The 24,028-nt window shown below is 35.2% G+C and overlaps 2 protein-coding genes across 2 annotated transcripts; both read left to right on the top strand.

Moving 5' to 3' along the window:
* The first annotated feature begins 2,038 nt into the window (after window positions 1-2,038).
* On the top strand, window positions 2,039-3,397 carry LOC121211431 (coumaroyl-CoA:anthocyanidin 3-O-glucoside-6''-O-coumaroyltransferase 1). The gene is made up of 2 exons (XM_041084198.1): window positions 2,039-2,758; window positions 2,918-3,397. Exons 1-2 carry the CDS (start codon window positions 2,039-2,041, stop codon window positions 3,395-3,397), a joined length of 1,200 nt encoding a protein of 399 aa, XP_040940132.1.
* A 7,262-nt stretch (window positions 3,398-10,659) lies between these two features.
* Window positions 10,660-13,272, top strand: LOC121211430 (uncharacterized). The gene is made up of 3 exons (XM_041084197.1): window positions 10,660-10,980; window positions 11,203-12,775; window positions 13,031-13,272. Exons 1-3 carry the CDS (start codon window positions 10,660-10,662, stop codon window positions 13,270-13,272), a joined length of 2,136 nt encoding a protein of 711 aa, XP_040940131.1.
* Window positions 13,273-24,028: the final 10,756 nt, after the last annotated feature.

Raw genomic sequence — 24,028 nt, 5'->3', positions numbered from 1 at the left:
GCCATTTATATAAATAATAATTTTTGTTGTCATTTGGTTGCCATTGTTTACTGTTGTAAACATATCATTTTGATAAAATAATTATTTATATTATCTTAAAAAATATATTTATTTTTTTTGGTAAAAATGCTATTGTTAAAAATGAATATTTTATGGCTAATTTATAGGTGAGATGTTGAAAAATCATATGTAACGTGAAACTCATTTATAACATTTAAAATTCTGGAAGATAACAACACATGGGCAGTAAGGTGTCAAGGACAAATGACAATGTTAATTTAACCCTTTTATCATTTAAAACCATAGAAGAAACACGTGACATAAGCTGTATGTGTAACATCGGTTTAATGTCTGGTTCATTTTTTTAAAATTTTCCATAAGCCCTTGACTTAAAGTCGAAATTAAAGTTTTAAGATTTTAGGTTGAAGTCTATTTTACTTGTCTCATAATTTATTTGGTCATTTACTTTATAAAATAACTCAATTTGGTTAATTATTTTTTTAAAATTTTTTAGCCTTTAAATTTTAATTATTTATCAAATTATCTCAAAATAAATAAAAAAATTATCATCTATTAATTTTGTTAACGTAACATTCATGTGGAAGTTCATATATATGTCACGTTAGCAATTAATTATTTTTTAAATTAAAAAATATTTTTTAATTTTTAGATAATTTTTATTTTTTTGAATTTTTATATTAAAAATAATTAATTTCTAACGTGACATCATATGGACACCACATCAAGAAAGTAACGGATGATAATTTTTTTATCTGGAGTGATTTGATAAATGATGTAAATTTAAGAGCTAAAAAAGGTGAAAAAAATTAAATAGAGAATTAAAATAATTTTTTATAAAATTAGAAGGTCAGATAAATTATTATACCAAAATTTAATTAACATCTTCTATATACAAATATTTAACTTATAATGTTTTTTTGTCAACTTAGTCATCAAATTGATGTAGTTTAACTAAACTTAAACTATCTTATATTATATAATTGTTTGGTAAATTAGTAAAATATAAGTACGGAATATAATTGTGTTATTTAATAAAATTAAATATTGATTTGAAAAGATTATTTATTTTAAATTTTAATCTTATAATATAATATTTTATATTATTTTGAATAATTTTGGATCAAAGATAAATATAATAATTTGAATATTTCATTTTAAAATAATTTATTTTTAATTTTTAATAAAATAAAAATATGATAAATAGTTATCTACTTATTTATCTTACTCAAGACTTTTTTATTAAAATTTTATATTAAATAAAAAATTAAATTAATTATTAAATACATTTAAAATATTAAATATTTTTATACAAAATATTAAATATATTAAATGTCAGCTACTTTACAATGGACGATTAGATTAGTTGCCCCGCTTCGCTGGGGTTTGATTTTTTATCAATTAATTAACAAAATAGTGTTGGTAGCACAAATATGTATGAAGTCTAAAACAATGTCTAAAGATCCGAGTAAGATGGCAACATCTAATCTGGCCATCATGGTTTGCTCAAAAGGATATATGGTATTTAATGTTTATGCTTTAATTTCTTATAAATTGGTTTTATTTTTATTTAATTTAAATAGTTAATTATTTTAATTAAAATATTTAGGTTAAAATTTCTTTTAAAGTATCTGTTTCATACTAAAACCGTGTTAAAAAGGTATTTTTAAGAAAATTCAAGATAATATTTTAATGGAATATTTGAGGATGTTAATTATTTACACTAACTAATGTTATTGATAAAGTAGATGATCAAAATATATCAAATTAAAAATAAACTAAATCCTAAACTTTAGTAAAGTAGAGGGATCAACACTGAAAATTTACTATTATCTATAGGGCCAAAAAAAAGGACACGCGTTGTGACAAAACCATTTGCTGTATATAATAGCTGTCAAACTTGGGCCTTCGTTCTTAGATTTGGTAGTATTGATAGATAATAACAATTCTCCCCACTGGCTATATACAATAGGGTGAATCGAGGGCAGTAAGTGTGCAAAATTTCTGGATCTTATCCTAAATGGCTAAGCTTGTCGATAGCTTTCGTGTTTCACCTCCTCCAGGCTCTGTTCCAACCATCTCTGTTCCTCTCACTTATTTTGACATTCCTTGGTTACCTAATCCACCTGTACAACGCCTTTTCTTCTATGAATTCCCTCACCCTACTTCCCACTTCATTGAGACCGCTCTTCCTATGCTAAAACGTTCTCTCTCCCTAACTCTCCAACATTTTTTCCCATACGCAGCTAATATCATGTGCCCTCAACCGCCCGGTAAGCCTTATATCCATTACATGGAGGGTGACTTTGTCGCCTTCACGGTTGCTGAATCTGCTGCAGATTTCAACCATGTCATAGCCAATTATCCGCGACCTGTTAACTTGTTACACCCCTTTGTACCTCAACTACCATCGGAGCATGTAACCGAAGACGGTAGTCGTGTGCTCCCCATCTTAGCCTTTCAAGTCACCGTGTTTCCAAACTTTGGCATCTGCATCGGGTCAACTTATTGCCATGCTGTTGGTGATGGCAAGTCGTTCATGCATTTGATGAGGTCTTGGACGTCTGTTTATAGGTCGGGTGGAGACTTGACTTGTCTCGAAAATTCACTTCCTTTTATTAAAAGGGACATTATCAAGGATCCTGGTGGCATAGAGTTGGTTCTATTGAAGGATTATTGGGATTGGATATCAACCAGCGGTGAGAATTCAGCATCGACCCAAGATATAGCAGCAGACAAGGTTCGCGCCACATTTGTGTTAGGTCGAGCCCATGCCGAAAAACTAAAGCATTTGGTCACAGCACAGTGCAGGAGCAGCGTTGATACAGAGCAATATCACATCTCAACTTTCGTAGTGACATGTGCCTACATATGAGTTTGTTTGATTGAATCAAAAGAGAGTGTTGCCAATAGTTTATCACGTGACAACGGTGACGATGAGTTGTATTACTTCTTATGTCCGTATGATTGCCGGAACCGCCTGGAATTCTGGGTACCAACAACATACCTTGGGAGTTGTTTAAAACCATGCGCTATTGAGATAAAGAAAAGAGAGGTATTAGGAGAAAGTGGAATTATTTTGGCTGCCAAGGCTATAGGAAAAGGAATTAAAGAAATGGAGAGAAGTGATAAAAGGATTGAAACTATGACACGGAGTTTTACAGCAGTTGCAGGGTCGCCAAAATTACAAGTGTATGAAACGAACTTTGGGTGGGGAAGGCCTTGCAAGGTTGAGCTGACTCACATTGATTACGATGGAGCAATATCTCTGGCGGACTGCAGAGATGGAGAAAGCGCAGTAGAGGTGGGTGTAGCTTTAAACAAGAATGAAATGGATGAATTCCTTACTAATTTTGAACAAACTCTGAAGCTCCTTTGAGTTTAGCATTTGTAGGCACTTTTTCATCCAAGTGTTGTATTTCTTATCCAGGGCAACCATACATCATGTGTACTGGGAAGTGTGCCTTTGCCCTACATATTTCTCGTAACAGCCTTAGTAAATCAAATAAATGAATCTTTTCTTTTTTGACTTAAATGAGATGTGGGCTCCCATCCAATATTAGTTTATTATTTTTTGATGATGAAGATTAAATCTATTTATAAGATTTACTTAACGTCAATTTGTTGTCGTTAAGTAGATTATCCAAATAACAGGTCTTGCTAAAGGATTAATTTTATAAAACTTATTGTGAAAACCTTTTTGGAAATCAATTTTTATTTTAAAAACGAAAATAGAGTCACCATCAATCTTTTTTATTTAAGTGTTTTGAATCACCTCAAAACTTAGTCGTTTTAATAAATGCTAGATTTATTAAAACGATAATTTTCGGTCTATAAAGTTCAGGAAATAGGTTCGGGAATTGATTACGTATGAGGAAGGGTTAGCACCCTCATAACGCTCAAAATCAATACCTAATTGATTACTTAATGTCTTAGTGTCGATAATTGAAAATTCAAAGAAAATTCAAGATACAATCCCCTTCTTGCATGATTGCAAACAAAATTGAATTTTATGGAAATAACTTTCTTATTTCAAGTCAATCGAGAAAATAATCATGTCTCGTAAGTTAGGGCACAATATCTCAAGTCCTCGAAAATAAGGATTCTCGCTATTTGATTATTACCTAAATCTTATATATTTTGAATTTTAAAAGGATATTCGTTTTGTAACTCCCCCTACCCATATTCGATGCCGGAACAGGGTACGAGGCATTATCAGACTTATACTCAATCAAACATTCAAAACTGAGACATAAATTTCCACTCAAATTTAAAACTTTTCACACACATTCATATCGTCGCTTATATAAGCTTACGAGACCCAAAACATACTTTGGAAGTGGTTAGGGACTAAACCAAGAACTTTAGAAACTTTTGGGAAACTTAGAAAATTTTTCATGCAAAAGGTGTAATAGCCCAAATTTGCCCGGGCCCATAAAATAAATAAATGAAAGCAGAAAAAATTAAATAAATTAATAAAAGTTTTACAGTCCATTTACAAAACCCACAATTGTTAGCCCATTTACATAGCCCAAATACCTAAAGACCCATTAACCCTATACCCGGTTACACCTAAAACCCTTAGCCCATATGCCCAAACTAGACCCAAAGCAGCGAAGCCCAGGAAGGCCCAAATCCTAAACTGAATCAGGAAACCCTAGGGTTTCCAGAAGCACTCGCGCCGCAAGATCCCAATCGTCACGCCGTAGTCAGCGACCCCTCGTCTCACGCCGTAATCGGCGTGCCAGTGCGCCATTATCAGCGCCGAATTAATTGTTGGACTTCTCGTCGTCATCTGCAAAAAAGAAAGAAATACACAGCAAATATGGCAAAGAATCGAATAGAAAAATGCACAAAATTTGTATAGGGGCTATAAAAAGCCAAATGTATTTCACTGTAATGGGGATATTCTTTTTACAGATATAAAATAGATATACACATATAAACAAGAGAAATACAAACAGTTTCATTGTGGAAAAGGTGATTCAATTACATTTTTTTATTTATTTCCTGTTGTTCTACGCGTACGAATTGTTTCTTTGAAAAAATATCAGTATTTAGAAGAGAAAAGAGGTTACCTGTGGTTCATCTGGAAAATCGAGGCTTTTCTCCTTCCAACCGCCGTGTGCGATGGCGCGTACGGCCCGTGGGTGATGAAGGCTAGAGGCCGGAGCTTGGAGGGTTTTTCCCTTCTTCCCCCTTGTAGAGGATTTTAGGTTTTTTTTTTTAATTTAGCTTTAAGAAATGATTTTTTTGACCGAAATATGACCTATATAGTATTATAAAAACGGTGTCGTTTTTGCTTAGTGTAATAAGCACTAAAACGGCATCGTTCAAATAGAAGATCCGCGCGTTGACCCGTGACCCGGGAAGGATCCGCATGTTTTTGGTAAATGGGCAAATTACCCAATTAATCCTTTCGTATTTTTAAAATTTATAATTTCTTTTTATTTTTATTTTAAATTGGCCCAAACCTTTTACATTTATTTCAATTTAGTCCCAATGGCCATTATAAAGCCTATTCTGAGAACGACGCCGTTTTGGGAATAGGGCTAATTGCCCAGTGAGTCCCTTAGATTTTGGTGTGCATTTCAATTAGGCCCGAATTCTTTATTATTTGTGATTAACCCTAGATTTTTAAATTAAATTCAATTTTGATCCTTTTATATATATTTAATTTATTTTAAATACTATATGTATTATTTATTTTTATAAACATTAGTTACATGTGCAAATTGTATATATATTATTTTTATATATTATTTATCATATTATTTATATTATTATACATTTTATTATATGTTATATATTTTCCTATATATATATTATTCCTTACATTTTTATTTTATTATAAACTATATATTATTTTATTATTCATTAAATTGCGTAAAATTTTAAATTTTGTAAATTATTATTAAATAATACATATATTGTTATTAAATATTTAATATCTAATATTTTTAAAATTTACTATAAAATTTTGTTCCTATTTAACACATTATTATTTTTATATATTAAGTTATTATATCATGTAGTGTTTTTTATATATATCAATCATCTCTAAAAAACTCTCCTTTATCATTTATACATTGTTTTAAATATTTTTTTAATACTGCATCTATTTTTTTAAAAATTGTATTTGTTTTCTTGTCTTTATTTTTGATTTATATGTTCATATTTTGTTTATTATTTTTGTATCTTTTTGTATTTATTTAATATTGTTTTAGTATACTAATGTTATTTCACCAACTATTTGTTATTTTTATGTTATTTATTGTTTATCATATTTGCATAAAAATTGATTATTTGTGTTTTTTTAAGTTATATTTGCATAAAATATTGTTATATATTATGTAATTTATATTGTTGTATTCATTGTTTTCTATGTTATATTTTGCATGAAATATTATTATGTATGTATTATGTAATCTATATTGTTATGATCATTGTTTTCTATGGTTATATCTGCATGAAATGATGATGCATATTATGAAATTTATGTCATTATTTATCATTTTCTATGTTATACTTGCATGAATTGTTAAAGTATGTATCATATATTTTATATTATTTAGTATCGATACCTTGTAATATATTATATACATCACTATCATAAAATTTATATTTCATCCAAAAGGATTTTAAAAAAAATTAAGGCAATGTTTTTTTTTGGTATTTAGGAATTCGGGAAGTAGTGCCCTAACATGCTGGGTTGCGATTTCCCATTTGTCAAAATGTCTAAAAAGCATCATTTTAAATAAATTTTGTAAATCACAAGATGATTTCGGTTATGAAAGCTTAGGAATATCGTGTCCAATCATGCTGGATGTGATGTTCGTACTCTTTTGAAGCGAAGGAATCTTGATTTTCAACTCAAATTATTACGGTTTTAAAAAAGAGATCTTATTTCTAAATTCCTTCAAACTTTTGATGTTAAGATAAAACTATTCAATTTGGTACCAATTTTGGGCGTTGCGAGGGTGCTGACCCTTCCTCGTACGTAACCGACTTCCGAACCCGTTTTTTCACAATTTCGTAGACCAAAAATTTTTTTATCAGGTGATCCAATCACACTTAAAAAGGTTGGTGGCGACTCCTGTTTTCAAAATACCCCATTTTAAAATGGTTTCGACAGCTTGGCGACTCCGCTAGGGATAATAAGAGAGTCAAGCCAAGAAATTGATTATTTTCTGTCTTAATGTCAGAAGTTTGGAAAATTTTTATTGATCTCTTACATGTGTTTGCTGCATATGTTTGTTATCTTGTTTCCGCATACACTGCATTTGCATGATCGCTGTGGTCGCATCCTTAAGTGGGAGTGAGAAGCTACGCTTTCGTGAGGTTTTCACCTCTGTATGGGCTAGTGGATTGCTTCTGGGATACATCCGTACCTATGTCTTCGTGAGATTTTCATCTCCGTATAGCCATAGGGAAATGTGTCCCATTGAACCGAACTTGATCCATATGAGCCTATAATGGGTGAGGACCGAGGAATCTGCTGGTTCAGGTACCCTCGCTTTAGAACTGAAACGCATATAATGAACTTTAAATGCTTACCCTAGGGAGTATAGTGATAGCCTTTAGTAAGCTACCCTTATAAGTACCTCTTTATTATACTTTTATATGATACTGACTTATTTTATTTTGTTATCATTGCATGTCACTCAACATTTAAAGGTATCGATTCACGGTTCGATTTTTCGATTAGAAAGTTTTGTAATGAGGAATGAATATCTTAATAAAGTGGAGGACAACGCTTCTGTCTGTGCATGGTTAGAGAAAACCCAGTTAGAAAAAAGGAGATAGTGTCATTGAGGGGTATACGTCAGAGTTATAGGACTTCACTCGTATCAGTTTGACACAGAATGAGTTTCAAGAGTTGAAGGACATTTGGGCCTAATGGGATAACGAGGCTAAGCAACTGTTTTATCAGAATTATGGAGATCTTCCCTATTTGCTAGACATCAAGGTGGATAAGTATCTGTTTCGAGCCATGGTACAGTTTTGGAACCCTGCTTATAGTTGTTTTACATTCGGAAAGGTAGACTTAGTACCTACTTTGGAGGAGTATACGACCTTGCTTCGTTATCCAAAAATCTAAGGTAACAAAGCTTATGTTAGGGCTGCTAATCTCCCTACTTTCATGAAGAAATTAATGATGATCACAGGGATGAGTGAACAGTGGGCCGCAGCTCGAGTCCAACAAAAGGGTGATGGTAAATGCATTCTGTGGGCCAGTTTGAGGGATCTGATATTGGCATACCCAGATATGAAGAACAGGTTTGATATCTTGGCCTTAAGTATTTATGGTTTGGTGATTTTCCCAAAAGCTATTGGGCACATAGATGAGGTAGTTACAGATTTATTCGATCGACTTAGTAAACAAAACACACCTGTACTTGCAATCCTAGCCGAGACGTTTAGATCCTTGAGTGCATGTCGGAGAGCTGGTGAAGGTAGATTTATTAGATGCGCACAGTTGTTGTTAGTATGGTTCCATAGTCACTTTTGGAAGGTTGATAAGGTTCCTTGCTGAGTGCTCTTTGAGGATTTTCTCCCTTAAGGGAAGCAGCAGCTACGCCGAGGAGGGACGACATTACAGAGGAAAGATGGATGGAAATACTGCAGAATCTCCGAGAGGAGGATGTAATATGAAAAGCTCATTGGATGGCTCCTAACGAAGTCCTTTATCGTTGTGGAAGTTTTGATTGGGTACCTCTTCCTGGAATTTAGGGAGTTGTTGATTATGCACCATTACTCGTCTTAAGGCAATACAAAGAGGGGCAGTTTATACCGGCAACACAAGGGTTAGCTCAGAGTGATTTCTCATATAAGGGGGATCATTATAAAAAGAAGATGCGAGAGATTTCTGAGGCTTGGAAGAAAATTTGCTGTGTGAAGATTCTGACTGAAGGTCCGACGACAACTCTTGGGTACAAAGTGTGGTTTAGTAAGAGGATCAATGATAGCATCCTTAAGCCGAGTTTGGGGGCTACCCGATCAATAGAGGAGAGTTTACGAGTGGTTCCATCAGAGTTAGAAGTCATAAAGCAAGAGTTTGACAGGAAGAATTTGGAGCTCGGGAGAAAGATAGAGAGGCTTGAGGAGGAGAAGATGTAACTAAGCTTAGACGTCGACATTCATAGAATTGAGGTCGAAAAAGAGAGGAAAGAAAAGAGGAAGATTGAGGAAGACCGAAAGGACTTGAAGACGCAATATAAGAGGATACAACTATCAATGAAGAGAGCTGGATTGGGGAAGTCTTCAGAACAGTGGCAATAAGAGGTTCAAGAAGAAAGAGCCAAAGCTGAGTATTAGGAGAAGAAGTTCCAAGAGATGCAAACGCATAATCAGGCCCTAAAGAAAGAGAATTAAGGATTAAAAACTAAGGTGACTGTGCTTGGACGATCTCTTTATCATTACCGAAGTCGTAACTCCGCAGTCTTAGACGTCGACGTTCACAGAATTGAGGTCGAAAAAGAGAGGAAAGAAAAGAGGAAGATTGAGGAAGACCAAGACAACTTGAAGATGCAATATAAGAGGATACAACTATCAATGAAGAGAGCTGGATTGGGGAAGTCTTCAGAACAGTGGCAATAAGAGGTTCAAGAAGAAAGAGCCAAAGCCGAGTATTAGGAGAAGAAGTTCCAAGGGATGCAAACGCATAATCAGGCCCTAAAGAAAGAGAATTAAGGATTAAAAACTAAGGTGACTATGCTTGGACGATATCTTTATCATCACCGAAGTCGTAACTCCGCGGTCGAGTTAAAGACAAGCCTGGATAATATCGAGGAAATGAAGCACAATATTGGAGGGTTGGAAGCAGAATTGCAGAACTGTGAGGTACGGATTGAGCAGCTCGAGGCAAGAGAAGGACATTGGAAGGGAGAGCTTCACTATTTTCAGGATTAAGTCAGGGATAGGGACTACCTCATAGGAGAAGCTATAGTACAGATTCAAGAGGTTGCTGATCATTTACAAGTTCTGGCAGCGCAAGCTAATGTATTAAGTACAAAGTATGAGTTAATGTCAGATAGAGGTCTAGAGTTAGCTTTGTTATTAGATAGGGTTAAAACTCTGGGCCTGAAAGCGAAGGCGTATTTGTAATCCGTTTTGTGTAAAGATTTTTGTTTCTTAAATAACGTTTTCTAAAAGAAACTGAATCAGAATCGATATCTTTTTGCATTCATGCATTTGCATCTCATCGCATCATATACATTCAAATTTATAGACATGCCCTAATTAGTTAAAATTATTAGGGAGAAAGAGAGAGTAAGAGAAGAAAAATTAGGAAGCAACACATCCTTACGGTACACGCGCTAAGACAAAGAATATGGATCAAAGACTTGAGCAGATCCAGAAAGAAATGTAAGAACAATTGCAGGAACAATTGGCAAAAATCCAGCAAGAAATGAAGGATCAAATGTTGGAGGCCCAAAGGAATATGATGGTTGAAATGGCTCAGTTGCTGAAAAGGGCAACGGATAAAGGAAAGGCCCCTATGACTATCACTGAAAAGGATAACGAGGATCATCCTCTGGGTTTACTCCACCTCGTGTGCAAACTCAACCTGAGGCATATCCCCGAAGGCCGCCCATCACAATAAGGTCCCAACATGGGCAAGTCGATACTGGAATACCCATGAATTTTCAAACTGGCTCGGGATTTAACTCAGGAGATAATCCTACCAATCCAGTTATCCCTGATTTAGATGTAGCCGAGAAGGAAGAGATGAGACTCAAATCATCAAGGCAATTAGAGGAACGTTGTAGATGGTTAGAGAAGAAATTTAAGACATTAGAAAATGCTGATAATCGTCAGGGAATTGATGCTAAGGACTTGAGTTTGGTCCCAGATTTGGTGCTCCCTCATAAATTCAAGATGCTAGAATTTGAGAAGTACAATGGAACTACTTGCCCTGAGGCCTATATCACCATGTTCTGTAGGCGGATGACTGACTATGTAAACAATGATTAATTATTGATCCATTATTTTCAAGACAGTTTGGTTGGGGTAGCGACTAGGTGGTACAATCAATTGAGTCGTGCAAAGATCGGTTCCTGGAGAGACTTAGCACAAGCCTTTACGCGGTCATATAATCATATGACCGACATGACTCTTGATAGAATCACCTTGCAGAACATGGAAAAGAAGCCTAATGAGAGCTTTAGGCAATATGCACAGAGATGGAGAGAAGTTGCCATGCAAGTTCAACTACCGCTTTTAGAGAAGGAGACTACCATGCTATTCATTAACACCTTGAAGGCCCCATTCATTACTCATATGATCGGAAGTACCACCAAAAGCTTTGCTGATATAGTTATGGCAGGAGAAATGATTGAGAACGCCATAAAGAGTGGCAAAATAGAGGGGAAAACGGCTAAAAGATTGGCTCCAAAAAGGAAAGATAATGAGGTGAACAATACGAATAGTTATAATTCGAAGGCAATTACAGTTAGTCAGCCCAGAGCAACTACAGTTGGGCAACAGGATTCCCAAAAGCAAGGATCTGGTTCGAGACAAAATTTTGAAAAGGTCTCATTTACGCCTATCCTGGTGACGTATCGAGAGCTTTATCAAAGTTTATTTAATGCACATGAAATAGCTCCTTTTCATTTGAAACCATTACAACCCCCATATCCTAAATGGTATGATGCAAATGCCAAATGTGAATACTATGCAGGGATATCAGGGCATTTAATCAAAAATTACACTAGTTTTAAAAAGGCAGTAGAAAGACTAATCAAGATGGGGGTCGTAAAATTTGACGACACCCCTAGTACAGAGAACCCGTTGCCAAACCATGGTGATCAAGGGGTAAACGCAATTGGGGACATTGGTATGAGAAGGATTAAAGAGGATGTGGCTGAGGTAAGAACACCAATGAAATTAGTCTGGGAAGAAATGGTGAAAAGAGAGATGATAATCTCTAAAGAAGGGAATAGAGGGGTTAAGGACTATTGCGAATTCCATGTAGAAGAGGGACACGAGATCCAGGAATATGATGAGTTTAAGGCTTTGGTACAAAGCCTTATGGATAATAAGGAGCTGGAATTTTATGAAGCTGGCTCAGATGAGGGACATATATGCACATTAGAAGGCGGACCAAAGAATCAAGGAATCAGCCGGCCAAGGATCATTATTTCTCTACCAAGAAATAATGAAGTTGAAACACAAATAGCACCGAAAGTCATTATTCACAAACCCGTTTCCTTTCCTTATAAGGATAACAAGAGGGTACCCTGGAATTATAATTGCAATGTGACAATGCCAGAGAAAGAGGATATAGCTAGTGCTTCTAAGAAGGTTCGAGATCAGGGTTCTTACACACGTAATGGGAAACGTTATGATGTAGAAGGTGTCAGAGTTGAGCCCGCGAAAGCAAAAGCCTTTGACAAAGAAAAAAGGGCTGAAGTACTGGTTAATGAGCCAGTGAAGGAAGAAGAAGCCAAAGAGTTTCTAAAATTCTTAAAACACAGTGAGTACAGCGTGGTTGAACAATTACGCAAACAACCAGCTCGCATATCAGTATTGGCTTTGCTCCTGAGGTCAGAGGTACATAGGGAAGCATTGATGAAGGTGTTCAATGAGACTTGCGTTATTAATGATATATCTGTCAATAAGTTGGATCGATTGGTTAGTAACATAAATGCTGACAATTTTATTTATTTCAATGATGATGAAATTCCACCTGGAGGCATGGGATCAGCTAAAGCTTTACACATCACCACTCGCTGTAAGGGGTATATATTGCCGAGTATACTTATCGATAATGGATCAGCCTTAAATGTCTTGCCATTATCCATATTGAATAGATTTCCCATAGACAGTTCTCACATGAAAACATGCCATAATGTAGTGAGAGCATTTGATGGCACTGAAAGAAAGGTCATGGGAAGAATTGATATCCCTTTGATGATTGGGCCAAACATATATGAGGTAGACTTTTTAGTGATGGACATCAAACCCTCTTATAATTACTTCTTGGAGAGACCTTAGATACATTCCGCAGGAGCGGTGCCCTCGTCTTTGCACCAGAAATTGAAGTTAGTAGCGGATGGACGGCTGGTCACCATAAATGCGGAAGAAGATATTATAGCAACAGTTACTAGTGACGCACCCTATGTAGAAGCAAACGAGGAGGCCATTAAGTGCTCTTTTCGTTCCTTAGAATTCGTTAACACAACATTTATTTCAGAGGGGAATGAGGTGCCGGTGCCTAGGATATCCAAAACTACAAGAATGGGTTTGTAGATGACAGTGGGAAAAGGAGCCTTGCCAAGAAAAGGATTGGGAAGATATCTCCAAGGAAGGATTCAAGTTCCAAAACTAAAGGAGAAGAGAGACCGTTTTGGCTTGGGTTTCAGGCCAGATCATAAGCAGAGGAAGAAGGAAATAAAGAAGCGTCAAGAAAGAAGAAGGGCGAGTCTAAGTGGAAGAGAAGTAGAGTGGGAACTAATGATATTCCCTTATATATCCCAAACCTTTATATCAGGAGGGATAATTCACCATGAGAGAGGGTTGCACGAAAAATAAAATTATCACATCAATGTTGTACATAATGAAGAGTCTGAATGAAGAAACCTTGAGGGTATTCGTCCTTACGAATCAGAAAACTCTTTAAATAATTGGGTTGCAGAGGAACTTCCTGTAATTTTTAAAGATTTTTCAGAGTAATTTTCAGAACACTCTTGTTGCCCTAAAGCCTAAGAGTAGTAAGATTTCATTTGTAAAATAGGCTCATGTTCGGATATTTGCATTTCAATAAAACACGACTTTTGTTATCAATCTGAGTGAATATTCTTTTATACTGATCAATATTCTTTTGACCTCTTTAAATTCTTTCAAATTTTTCATTTCATACATAACACATAAATAAACATTCTTAAAATTCATTCATTCTTTGTACATTCTTTCGTACCCCACAGGTCCCTAGATATCAACGACATGAGCACTGATACTACAAATCCTGAATTCTCTTTTGAGCAAGACATGTGTTTAGAGGAACCTCAGGATTTTAAGGATGACAGGGATTGTGATGTGTCTCCAGATCTGTTGAGAATGGTGAAACAAGAGGAGAAACAAATCCTACCCTGTGAGAAAGAGGCAATAGAGAATGTAGTCTTGGAGGAAGGCAAAGAGGTGAAAATAGGGACATATTGCAAAGGAAATGAGACAAGGTCTTGTTGAGCTACTACGTGAATTCAAAGATATCTTTGCATGGTCATATGAGGATATGCCAGGTTTGAATACTGATATCGTGGTACATCGTCTCCCGATAAGATAAGATTGCAAGCTAGTCCAACAAAAATTGCGAATGATGAAGCCTGATATTGTGCTGAAAATAAAAGATGAAGTCAAGAAGCAATTTGACGCTGGATTCCTACAAGAGGTTAAGTATTCAGAATGGGTGGCTAACATTATGCCTATTCCTAAGAAGGATGAGAAGGTACGAATGTGTGTTGATTACAGAGATCTGAACAAAGCTAGCCCAAAGGACAACTTTCCTTTACCGCACATCGACACTTTAGTGGACAACGCAGCGAGATATTCATTGTTTTCTTTTATGGATGGCTTCTTAGGGTACAATCAGATAAAGATGCATCTTGAGGACATGGGTAAAACCACCTTTATAATATTGTGGGGCACCTTTTGTTACAAGGTAATGCCCTTCGGGCTAAAGAATGCAGGGGCAACATACCAAAGGGCTATGGTGACCTTATTTCACGATATGATGCACAAGGATATTGAGGTGTATGTTGATGACATGATTGCCAAATCTCGAACAGAGACGGAGTATATTGAAGTCTTAAAGAAGTTGTTCCTGAGATTGAAGAAGTTACAGTTGAAGCTTAATCCGGCAAAGTGTATCTTCGGAGCTAGGTCGTGGAAGTTATTGGGCTTTGTGGTCAGCGAAAAGGGAATAGAAGTTGACTCAGACAAGGTTAGAGCCATACGAGAATTGGCTCCACCACGTACTCAGAAGGAAGTCCAGGTTTTCTTAGACGATTGAATTATATCGCTCGGTTTATTTTACAATTAACCGAGAAATGTGATCCTATATTTTGCCTCCTTAGAAAACACAACCAAGGTACTTGGGATGAGGAATGCCGGAATGCTTTTGATAAGGTTAAGCAATATTTGTTAAATGCTCCAGTGTTATCTTCGCCTAGTCTAGATAGACCATTAATTCTGTACTTATCAATGTTTAGTAATTCTATGGGGTGTGTGCTTGGTCAATGTGACGAGTCAGGAAGAAAAGAGAAGGCGTTATATTACCTCAGCAAGAAATTCACAGAATGTGAGATGAGATATTCACCAATTGAGAAGTTGTGTTGTGCTTTAATCTAGACGACTCGAAGGTTGAGGCAGTATATGCTATATCATATGACTTGGCTAATTTTGAAACTCGATCCATTAAAGTACATGTTGGAGTCAACAGCCCTAAATGGAAGAATGACAAGGTGGCAAGTATTGCTTTCAGAGTTTGATATAGTCTATGTGAGTCAAAAGGCTATAAAAGGGAGCGCGATAGTAGAATTCCTGGCTAGCAGAGCTCTAGAAGATTATGAGCCATTGAGCTTTGATTTCCCTAATGAGGAGTTGATGTATGTGGCAACTATTGAAGAACATCCATGGAAGCTGAACTTTGACGGCGCATCCAACGCGGTAGGAAATGGAATTGGGGCAGTCTTGGTATCTCTAAATGGTGATCATTATCCATTTACATGTAAATTGGATTCTGACTGCACAAATAATATGGCCGAGTATGAAGCATGCATCATGGGAATTAGAGCGGCCAAAGAGCGGAAAATTAGAACCCTGGAAGTATACGGGGACTATGCGTTGGCAATTTACCAGCTTAGGGGTGAATGGGAGACAAGGGACCTTAAATTGATCAATTATCGAAAGGTAGTCTTAGGGTTACTTGAGGAATTTGATAATATCACGTTCAATTATCTCTCACGGGATGAAAACCAGATGGTAGATGCTTTAGCAACACTGGCTTCCATGATTAAAGTAAATAAAAAAGAGGATGTGAGGCCAATTCAGATGAGTGTTTCTGAGGTTCCAGCTCGTTGTTGTAACATTGAAGAGGAGGAAAAGGATGACTATTCTTGGTATCAATATATATTACGATATGTGAGAAATCATGAATATTCTGAGCAGGCAACTGAGAATGACAAAAGAACCTTGAGGAGGTTAGCCTACGAGTATGTATTAGATGGGGACATCCTCTATAAAAGAAGGAAAGATCAGGTGCTTTTGAGATGTGTCGACGCTGTGGAAACCAGACAAATCTTGGAAGAAGTATATAAAGATGTTTGTGGGACACATGCTAATGGCTTTACAATGGCTAGGCAATTCATGAGGTTTGGATACTATTGGTCTACTATGGAAGGAGACTGTATCAGCTATGCCAAGAAATGTCATAAATGTCAGATATATAGGGACAAGATCCATGTACCACCTTCACCCTTATATGTTATGGCTTCTCCATGGCCCTTTTCCATGTGGGGAATGGATGTCACTGGGCCAATATCACCAAAGGCTTCAAATGAGCATCGTTTCATTTTTTTGGTCAATGACTACTTCACGAAATGGGTAGAGGCAGCTTCATATGCTAGTGTTACCAAGTCGGCAGTAAGTCGTTTCTTGAAAAAGGAGATTATTTGTCGGTATGGAATGCCTGAAAGGATCATATCGGACAATGCATTGAACTTGAATAATAACATGATTGCAGAAGTTTGCAGCCAATTCAAAATCAAACATCATAATTCATCTCCATATCGTTCAAAAATGAATGGGGCAGTAGAAGCTGCCAACAAAAACATGAAAAAGGTAGTGGGGAAAATGACTGAGATTTATAGAGATTGGCACGAGAAATTACCATTTGCACTCTTTGCCTATCGAACGTCCGTCAGAACCTTTACTGGGGCAACTCCTTTCTCGTTGGTTTATGGGATGGAGACAGTGTTACCAATTGAAGTGGAAATACCTTCTCTTTGAATTTTATCAGAGATAAAGCTGGATGAAGCAGAATGGATTCAATCGCGGTATGACCAATTGAACTTGATTGAAGAAAGGAGACTAAAGGCTATTCGTCATTGTCAGATGTATCAGAAGCGAATGATGTGAGCTTACGACAGGAAAGTTCGTCCAAGAGAATTCCACGAAGGGGACCTTGTATTGAAAAAGATTCTTCGCATACAGAAGGACTTTAGAGGAAAATGGATGCCAAATTGGAAAGGACCATATGTTGTGAAGAAGGCTTTCTCTGGTGGTGCACTGATTTTGACAGAAATGGATGGGAAAAGTTTACCTAATCCTGTGAATTCAGACTCAGTCAAGAAGTACTTTGTCTAAAGAGAAGGGAAACTAAGGTGAAAACCCACAAAGGGCGCTTTGAGACTTTTAAAAAAAAATAAAAAAATGAAGAGGCCAAGGTGAAAACTCGCAAAGGGCGCCTTGAAACCGAAAGGGTTTTGAGTTGAAAACCCGAAAGGGCTGCTCAAATTTCGAAAAACATGCAGTGACCTTGCTATACCGGATTTGACAAGAAGTGGAATGTGTTACATATCGGGGCATCAACAAAGTACTTTGGATCTTCTAAACACATGTTAAACTCAAAGCAGTCTTCATGGAATTTGTATACAGAGGCCCGAGCTGTGATATGTTGGACATCTGATTTTTGTACTGTTTACTATCTTTGGATTCTTTCTCTTCTCAAAGATATGTTTTCAGATTAATTTCCTATTGTATTCTGATGATTTATTTAACTATTTTCAAGATCAAAATTATTTGTCTTCCATTATTCATAAAGTGTGTTGCATTGAAATAAGGATTGATGAACTAAATATTTTTACAAATGAAGTTTTGCATATTACTTTAGAAATCTCTAGATAATACGAGAAACCAAACCAAAACAATTGTTTGAAGAATTCCTATGAGTAAAGGTCGGAGGTACTCGAGGAAATTTCTTCTTTAGTCCAAAGGATGATTGGACAATTCAAACGATTCAATCCTGGAAGAGGATCATCTCCAGCAGGTCGTAACATTCAAAGAATGGTACAATAGGACCAATTTGATTCAAAACATACGAGCAGAGTATGATTGATACTTTGAGAAAAATAAAGATAGAACTCGGATGGATGAATGAATAAAGGCGTCCGAAATAGGAGTCATTTTCAGAACATTTTGCATTATAATTAGAAGCATTTGATTTATTTTGAGCATGGCATCTTAATTATCGGGCATGAGCACATATGCATTCTACAGGTTATGCCCTTTAAGGGGCAATGTAGATCACCGATAGTAGATTTGGCGTCTCTGTATTATCAGAGAGCAGACCGAAGATAACAGATTTGGCGTCCCTGTATTGACAGAGAGCAGATCGAAGATGATAGATTTGGCGTCTCTGTATTGATAGAGAGCAGATCGAAGATGACAGATTTGGCGTCTCTGTATTGACAGAGAGCATATCAAAGATGACAGATTTGGTGTCTTTGTATTGACAATGAGCAGATCAAAAATGACAGATTTGGCGTCTCTGTATTGACAGAGAGCAGATCTAAGATGACAGATTTGGCGTCTCTGTATTGACAGAGAACAGATCATAGCTGACAGATTTGGCAAATCAAAGGTGACAGATTTGGCATCTTTGTATTGACAGAGAGCAGATCGAAGATAACAGATTTGGCGTCTCTATATTGATAAAGAGCAGATTGAAGATAGCAGATTTGGCGTCTCTGTATTGACAGTGGGCAGGTCGAAGATGACAGATTTGGTTTCTCCATATTAGGCAAGGAGTAGATCAAAGATTTCAGATTGGTGTTCCTGAGTTTGCAGGGAGCAGGTTGAAGATAGCAGATTTGACATTCCTGAGTTACGATGAAGCAAGTTTGAAGCTATCAGAATACCTTTGAGGAAGATAAGGATCAAGATTTTGAGACTAGGCCAGGCCGGGCAAATTTGGTCTTTTTATAATCTTTGCTCTATTCCTGTTACACAGTAATAAGCAAAGAGGGGCAGCTGTAATAGCCCAAATTTGCCCGGGCCCATAAAATAAATAAATGAAAGCAGAAAAAAAATTAAATAAATTAGTAAAAGTTTTACAGTCCATTTACAAAACCTAAAATTGTTAGCCCATTTACATAGCCCAAATACCTAAAGACCCATTAACCCTATACCCGGTTACACTTAAAACCCTTAGCCCATATACCCAAACTAGACCCAAAGCAGCGAAGCCCAGGAAGGCCCAAATCCTAAACTGAATCAGGAAACCCTAGGGTTTCCAGAAGCACTCGCGCCGCAAGATCCCAATCGTCACGCCGTAGTTAGTGACCCCTCGTCTCACGCCGCAATTGGCATGACAGTGCGCCATCATTAGCACCGAATTAATCGTTGGACTTCTCGTCGTCACCTGCAAAAAAGAAAGAAATACACAGCAAATATGGCAAGAAATCGAATAGAAGAATGCACCAAATTTGTATAGGGGCAATAAAAAGCCAAATGTATTTCACTATAATGGGGATATTCTTTTTACAGATATAAAACATATATACACATATAAACAAGAGAAATACGAACAGTTTCATTGTGGAAAAGGTGATTCAATTACATTTTTGATTTATTTCCTATTGTTCTACGCGTACGAATTGTTTCTTTGAAAAAATATCAGTATTTAGAAGAGAAAAGAGGTTACCTGTGGTTCATCTGGAAAATCGAGGCTTTTCTCCTTCCAACCGCCGTGTGCGATGGCGCGTACGGCGCGTGGGCGATGAAGGCCGAAGGCCGGAGCTTAGAGGGTTTTTCCCTTCTTCCCCCTTGCAGAGGATTTTAGGTTTTTTTTAATTTAGCTTTAAGAAATGATTTTTTTTACCGAAATATGACCTATATAGTATTATAAAAACGGTGTCGTTTTTGCTTAGTGTAATAAGCACTAAAACGGCACCGTTCAAATAGAAGATCCGCGTGTTGACCCGTGACCCAGGAAGGATCCGCATGTTTTTGGTAAATGGGCAAATTGCCCAATTAATCCTTCCGTATTTTTAAAATTTATAATTTCTTTTTATTTTTATTTTAAATTGGCCTAAACCTTTTACATTTATTTCAATTTAGTCCCAATGGCCATTATAAAGCCTATTCTGAGAACGACACTGTTTTGGGAATAGGGCTAATTGCCCAGTGAGTCCCTCAGATTTTGGTGTGCATTTCAATTAGGCCCGAATTCTTTATTATTTGTGATTAACCCTAGATTTTTAAATTAAATTCAATTTTAATCCTTTTATATATATTTAATTTATTTTAAATACTATATGTATTATTTATTTTTATAAACATTAGTTACATGTACAAATTGTATATATATTATTTTTATATATTATTTATCATATTATTTATATTATTATACATTTTATTTATAAATTTTATTATATGTTATATATTTTCCTATATATATTATTCCTTACATTTTTATTTTATTATAAACTATATATTATTTTATTATTCATTAAATTGCGTAAAATTTTAAATTTTGTAAATTATTATTAAATAATACATATATCGTTATTAGATATTTAATATCTAATATTTTTAAAATTTACTATAAAATTTTGTTCCTATTTAACACATTATTATTTTTATATATTAAGTTATTATATCATGTAGTGTTTTTTTTTATATATTAATCATCTCTAAAAAACTCTCCTTTATCATTTATACATTGTTTTAAATATTTTTTAATACTGCATCTATTTTTTTAAAAATTGTATTTGTTTTCTTGCCTTTATTTTTGATTTATATGTTCATATTTTGTTTATTATTTTTGTATTTATTTAATATTGTTTTAGTATGCTAATGTTATTTCACCAACTATTTGTTATTTTTATGTTATTTATTGTTTATCATATTTGCATAAAAATTAATTATTTGTGTTATTTTAAGTTATATTTGCATAAAATATTGTTATATATTATGTAATTTATATTGTTATATTCATTGTTTTCTATGTTATATTTTGCATGAAATATTATTATGTATGTATTATGTAATCTGTATTGTTATGATCATTGTTTTCTATGGTTATATCTGCATGAAATGATGATGCATATTATGAAATTTATGTCATTATTTATCATTTTCTATGTTATACTTGCATGAATTGTTAAAGTATGTATCATATATTTTATATTATTTAGTATCGATACCTTGTAATATATTATATACATCATTGTCATAAAATTTATATTTCATCCAAAAGAATTTAAAAAAAAATTAAGGCAATGTTTTTTTTTGGTATTTAGGAATTTGGGAAGTAGTGCCCTAACATGCTGGGTTGCGATTTCCCGTTTGTCTAAATGTCTAAAAAGCATCATTTTAAATAAATTTTGTAAATCACAAGATGATTTCGGTTATGAAAGCTTAGGAATATCGTGTCCAATCATGCTGGATGTGATGTTCGTACTCTTTCGAAGCGAAAGAATCTTGATTTTCAACTCAAATTATTACGGTTTTAAAAAAGAGATCTTATTTCTAAATTCAACTTTTGACGTTAAGATAAAACTATTCAATTTGGTACCAATTTTGGGCGTTGCGAGGGTGCTAACCCTTCCTCGTACGTAACCGACTCCCGAACCCTTTTTCTCACAATTTCGTAGACCAAAAAAATTTTTATAAGGTGATCCAACACACTTAAAAAGGTTGCCCGCGACTCCCGTTTTCAAAATACCCCCTTTTAAAATGGTTTCGACAAAAGGGGTTGCATGCTCGTGCTTCAAGTCGTGTTCAAAATAGGAAGCATTCTGTTTATGACGTTATCATCAAAATGAGGTCACACGGCCAAGTCACACGCCTGTGTGTTAGGCCGTGTAGCACACACGGCTGAGACACACGCCCGTGTCTCTACCTGTATGCTCAATTCTGGACATTTTGTTTTTCCTCAATTAAGGTGTAGGGAACACATGGCTGGATCACATGCCTATGGGGCTGACCGTGTGTCACACACGGCCTAGACACATGCCCGTGTGTTTACTCGTGTTGACAAAAACAAGGCTATTTACCAAGCCATTTGCCACCCTTATTCACCCATATACTCGTATCAATTCAAAGGCACAAAACATGTCATACTTGGACAACCAAACATTCACAACTAAGACAATAACATGTCATTCTCACGCCATCATTTATGATGCTTAAAACATTATAAATAGCCCAATAAGACCATACTAATTTTCACATTCACAAGAGGGCACTAACATATGAATGAACTTATAATCAGCATAAGCCATCATTCATGGCTATATATAAGAAGAAACATTAACAATTACAAGCAAACACATATGGCCCAATTTAATCATGACACATATAACAAATGACCAAGTTCCTATACATGCCATAAACTTAAAATATTTGAATTCATTTATACCCAAAAATGATAACTTGATAGTGTGATAGTATCTCCAGCGACCTCCAACCCGAGCTAGCTTAATAACCTTATAAGACATGGGAGAGGAAGGGGGTAAGCTATATAACTTAGTAAGTTCATATGCAAATAATAAGCAACCTCAACCATACAATTAACATAATGTAAATTCATACAAGTGTCATTTAAGTCTCATAGTATGACTTACTCATTCACATCTTACCAAGTGTTTATCATAACTCAACAATACAAACACAAAGTATTATAATCTACCATAATCTCATGGTTATAATTTTTATTCAGTCACAATGTTTGCTTTATCAACTTATAAGCATAATTTAACATTTCTTGGCATTATCCCAACAATTATAATCTTTTCGTTATAACATATTACAACAGTTAACAAATCATTTCAAACCTCATAGTAACCATGCACATTAATCTTGTGTACTTACATTTCCAAGTATATATCTTAATATATTTCATCTTTCTCATATCCGATAAATCACAATTTGCATGAATAACACATGCTATATCACAACTCCATTTGGCCCGAAAGCCAACCACATAGTCATCAAATGAATTTATCATGTATTTCATACACCACAAGTATAAACCAATAATCACAATGTTTTTATAAAATCATTCTTGTAGAAATCATGAACCCACAATTTCATGAAGTCAATACTTATGAACTTTACGTACATTCATGTACCAATTCGTAATACATACAATCTCTTTCTCTTCTTTGACATACCCATTGAATTTCTCGTTGAACCACTTGGAATACTAAAGGATACTCGGGAATCTCGTACTCACAGTATTGTACCAATGCCATATCCCAGATATGGTCTTACATGTAATCTCGTATTGATGCCAATAGCCCAGCTATGGTTTTACACGAAATCTTATATTGATGCCATATCCCAGATATGGTCTTACATGTAATCTCGTATCGATGCCAATAGCCCAACTATGGTCTTACACGAAATCTTATATTGATGCCATATCCTAGATATGGTCTTACACGAAATCTCATATCGATGCCATACCCCAGATATGGTCTCACACGTAATCTTAGTAACCCTAATGTCATGACATTTGTATCCTATCTATTCCAAAGGTTCAACTAGAATTTCTCTCTCTCGTCGAAACTTCGTCGAATTATACTCATAGGAACAATCATACATTCATACAACATCAAAACATTAAAAATCAACTATAACGTTGCATTATTTACATACGAACTTACATCGATACCAAGGATAACAAAAAGGGATCTAACCGTTGAATATTCGTTTTTCCCCCGTCCTAGGTCCAAACGTCATTTTCCTTGATCTATAATATCACATTTAGTTGATTTATTAGTCAAATTATTCAATGTGACCCAAAAATCATATTATGAAAAAATTATATTTTTGCCCCTAAACTTTAACATATTTACATTTTTGCCCTTAAGCTCGTAAAATGAAATGTGTTCAATTTCTTTAACATACAAGCCTAGCTGAATCATTTTCATAACTATAGCAGCCCACAATTTCCATTAAAACACACTTTTACTGCATATATTATAACTTTTACAAATTG

This window comes from Gossypium hirsutum, chromosome A12, assembly GCF_007990345.1.
Source record: "Gossypium hirsutum isolate 1008001.06 chromosome A12, Gossypium_hirsutum_v2.1, whole genome shotgun sequence".
Taxonomy (NCBI): Eukaryota; Viridiplantae; Streptophyta; class Magnoliopsida; order Malvales; family Malvaceae; genus Gossypium; species Gossypium hirsutum.
Note: the sequence above shows the minus strand (reverse complement) of the source record. Positions and strands in the feature narration are given on the sequence as shown.

Excerpts from the sequence above, each read along its gene's own strand:
- LOC121211431 (XM_041084198.1), top strand. The coding sequence starts at position 2,039 with ATGGCTAAGCTTGTCGATAGCTTTCGTGTTTCACCTCCTCCAGGCTCT. Across the intron at positions 2,759-2,917 it reads AAGATATAGCAGCAGACAAG|AGTGTTGCCAATAGTTTATC; the intron begins GTTCGCGCCACA and ends GAATCAAAAGAG.
- LOC121211430 (XM_041084197.1), top strand. The coding sequence starts at position 10,660 with ATGAATTTTCAAACTGGCTCGGGATTTAACTCAGGAGATAATCCTACC. Across the intron at positions 10,981-11,202 it reads GTAGGCGGATGACTGACTAT|AGATGGAGAGAAGTTGCCAT; the intron begins GTAAACAATGAT and ends CAATATGCACAG. Across the intron at positions 12,776-13,030 it reads TAAGGGGTATATATTGCCGA|GAGCGGTGCCCTCGTCTTTG; the intron begins GTATACTTATCG and ends TACATTCCGCAG.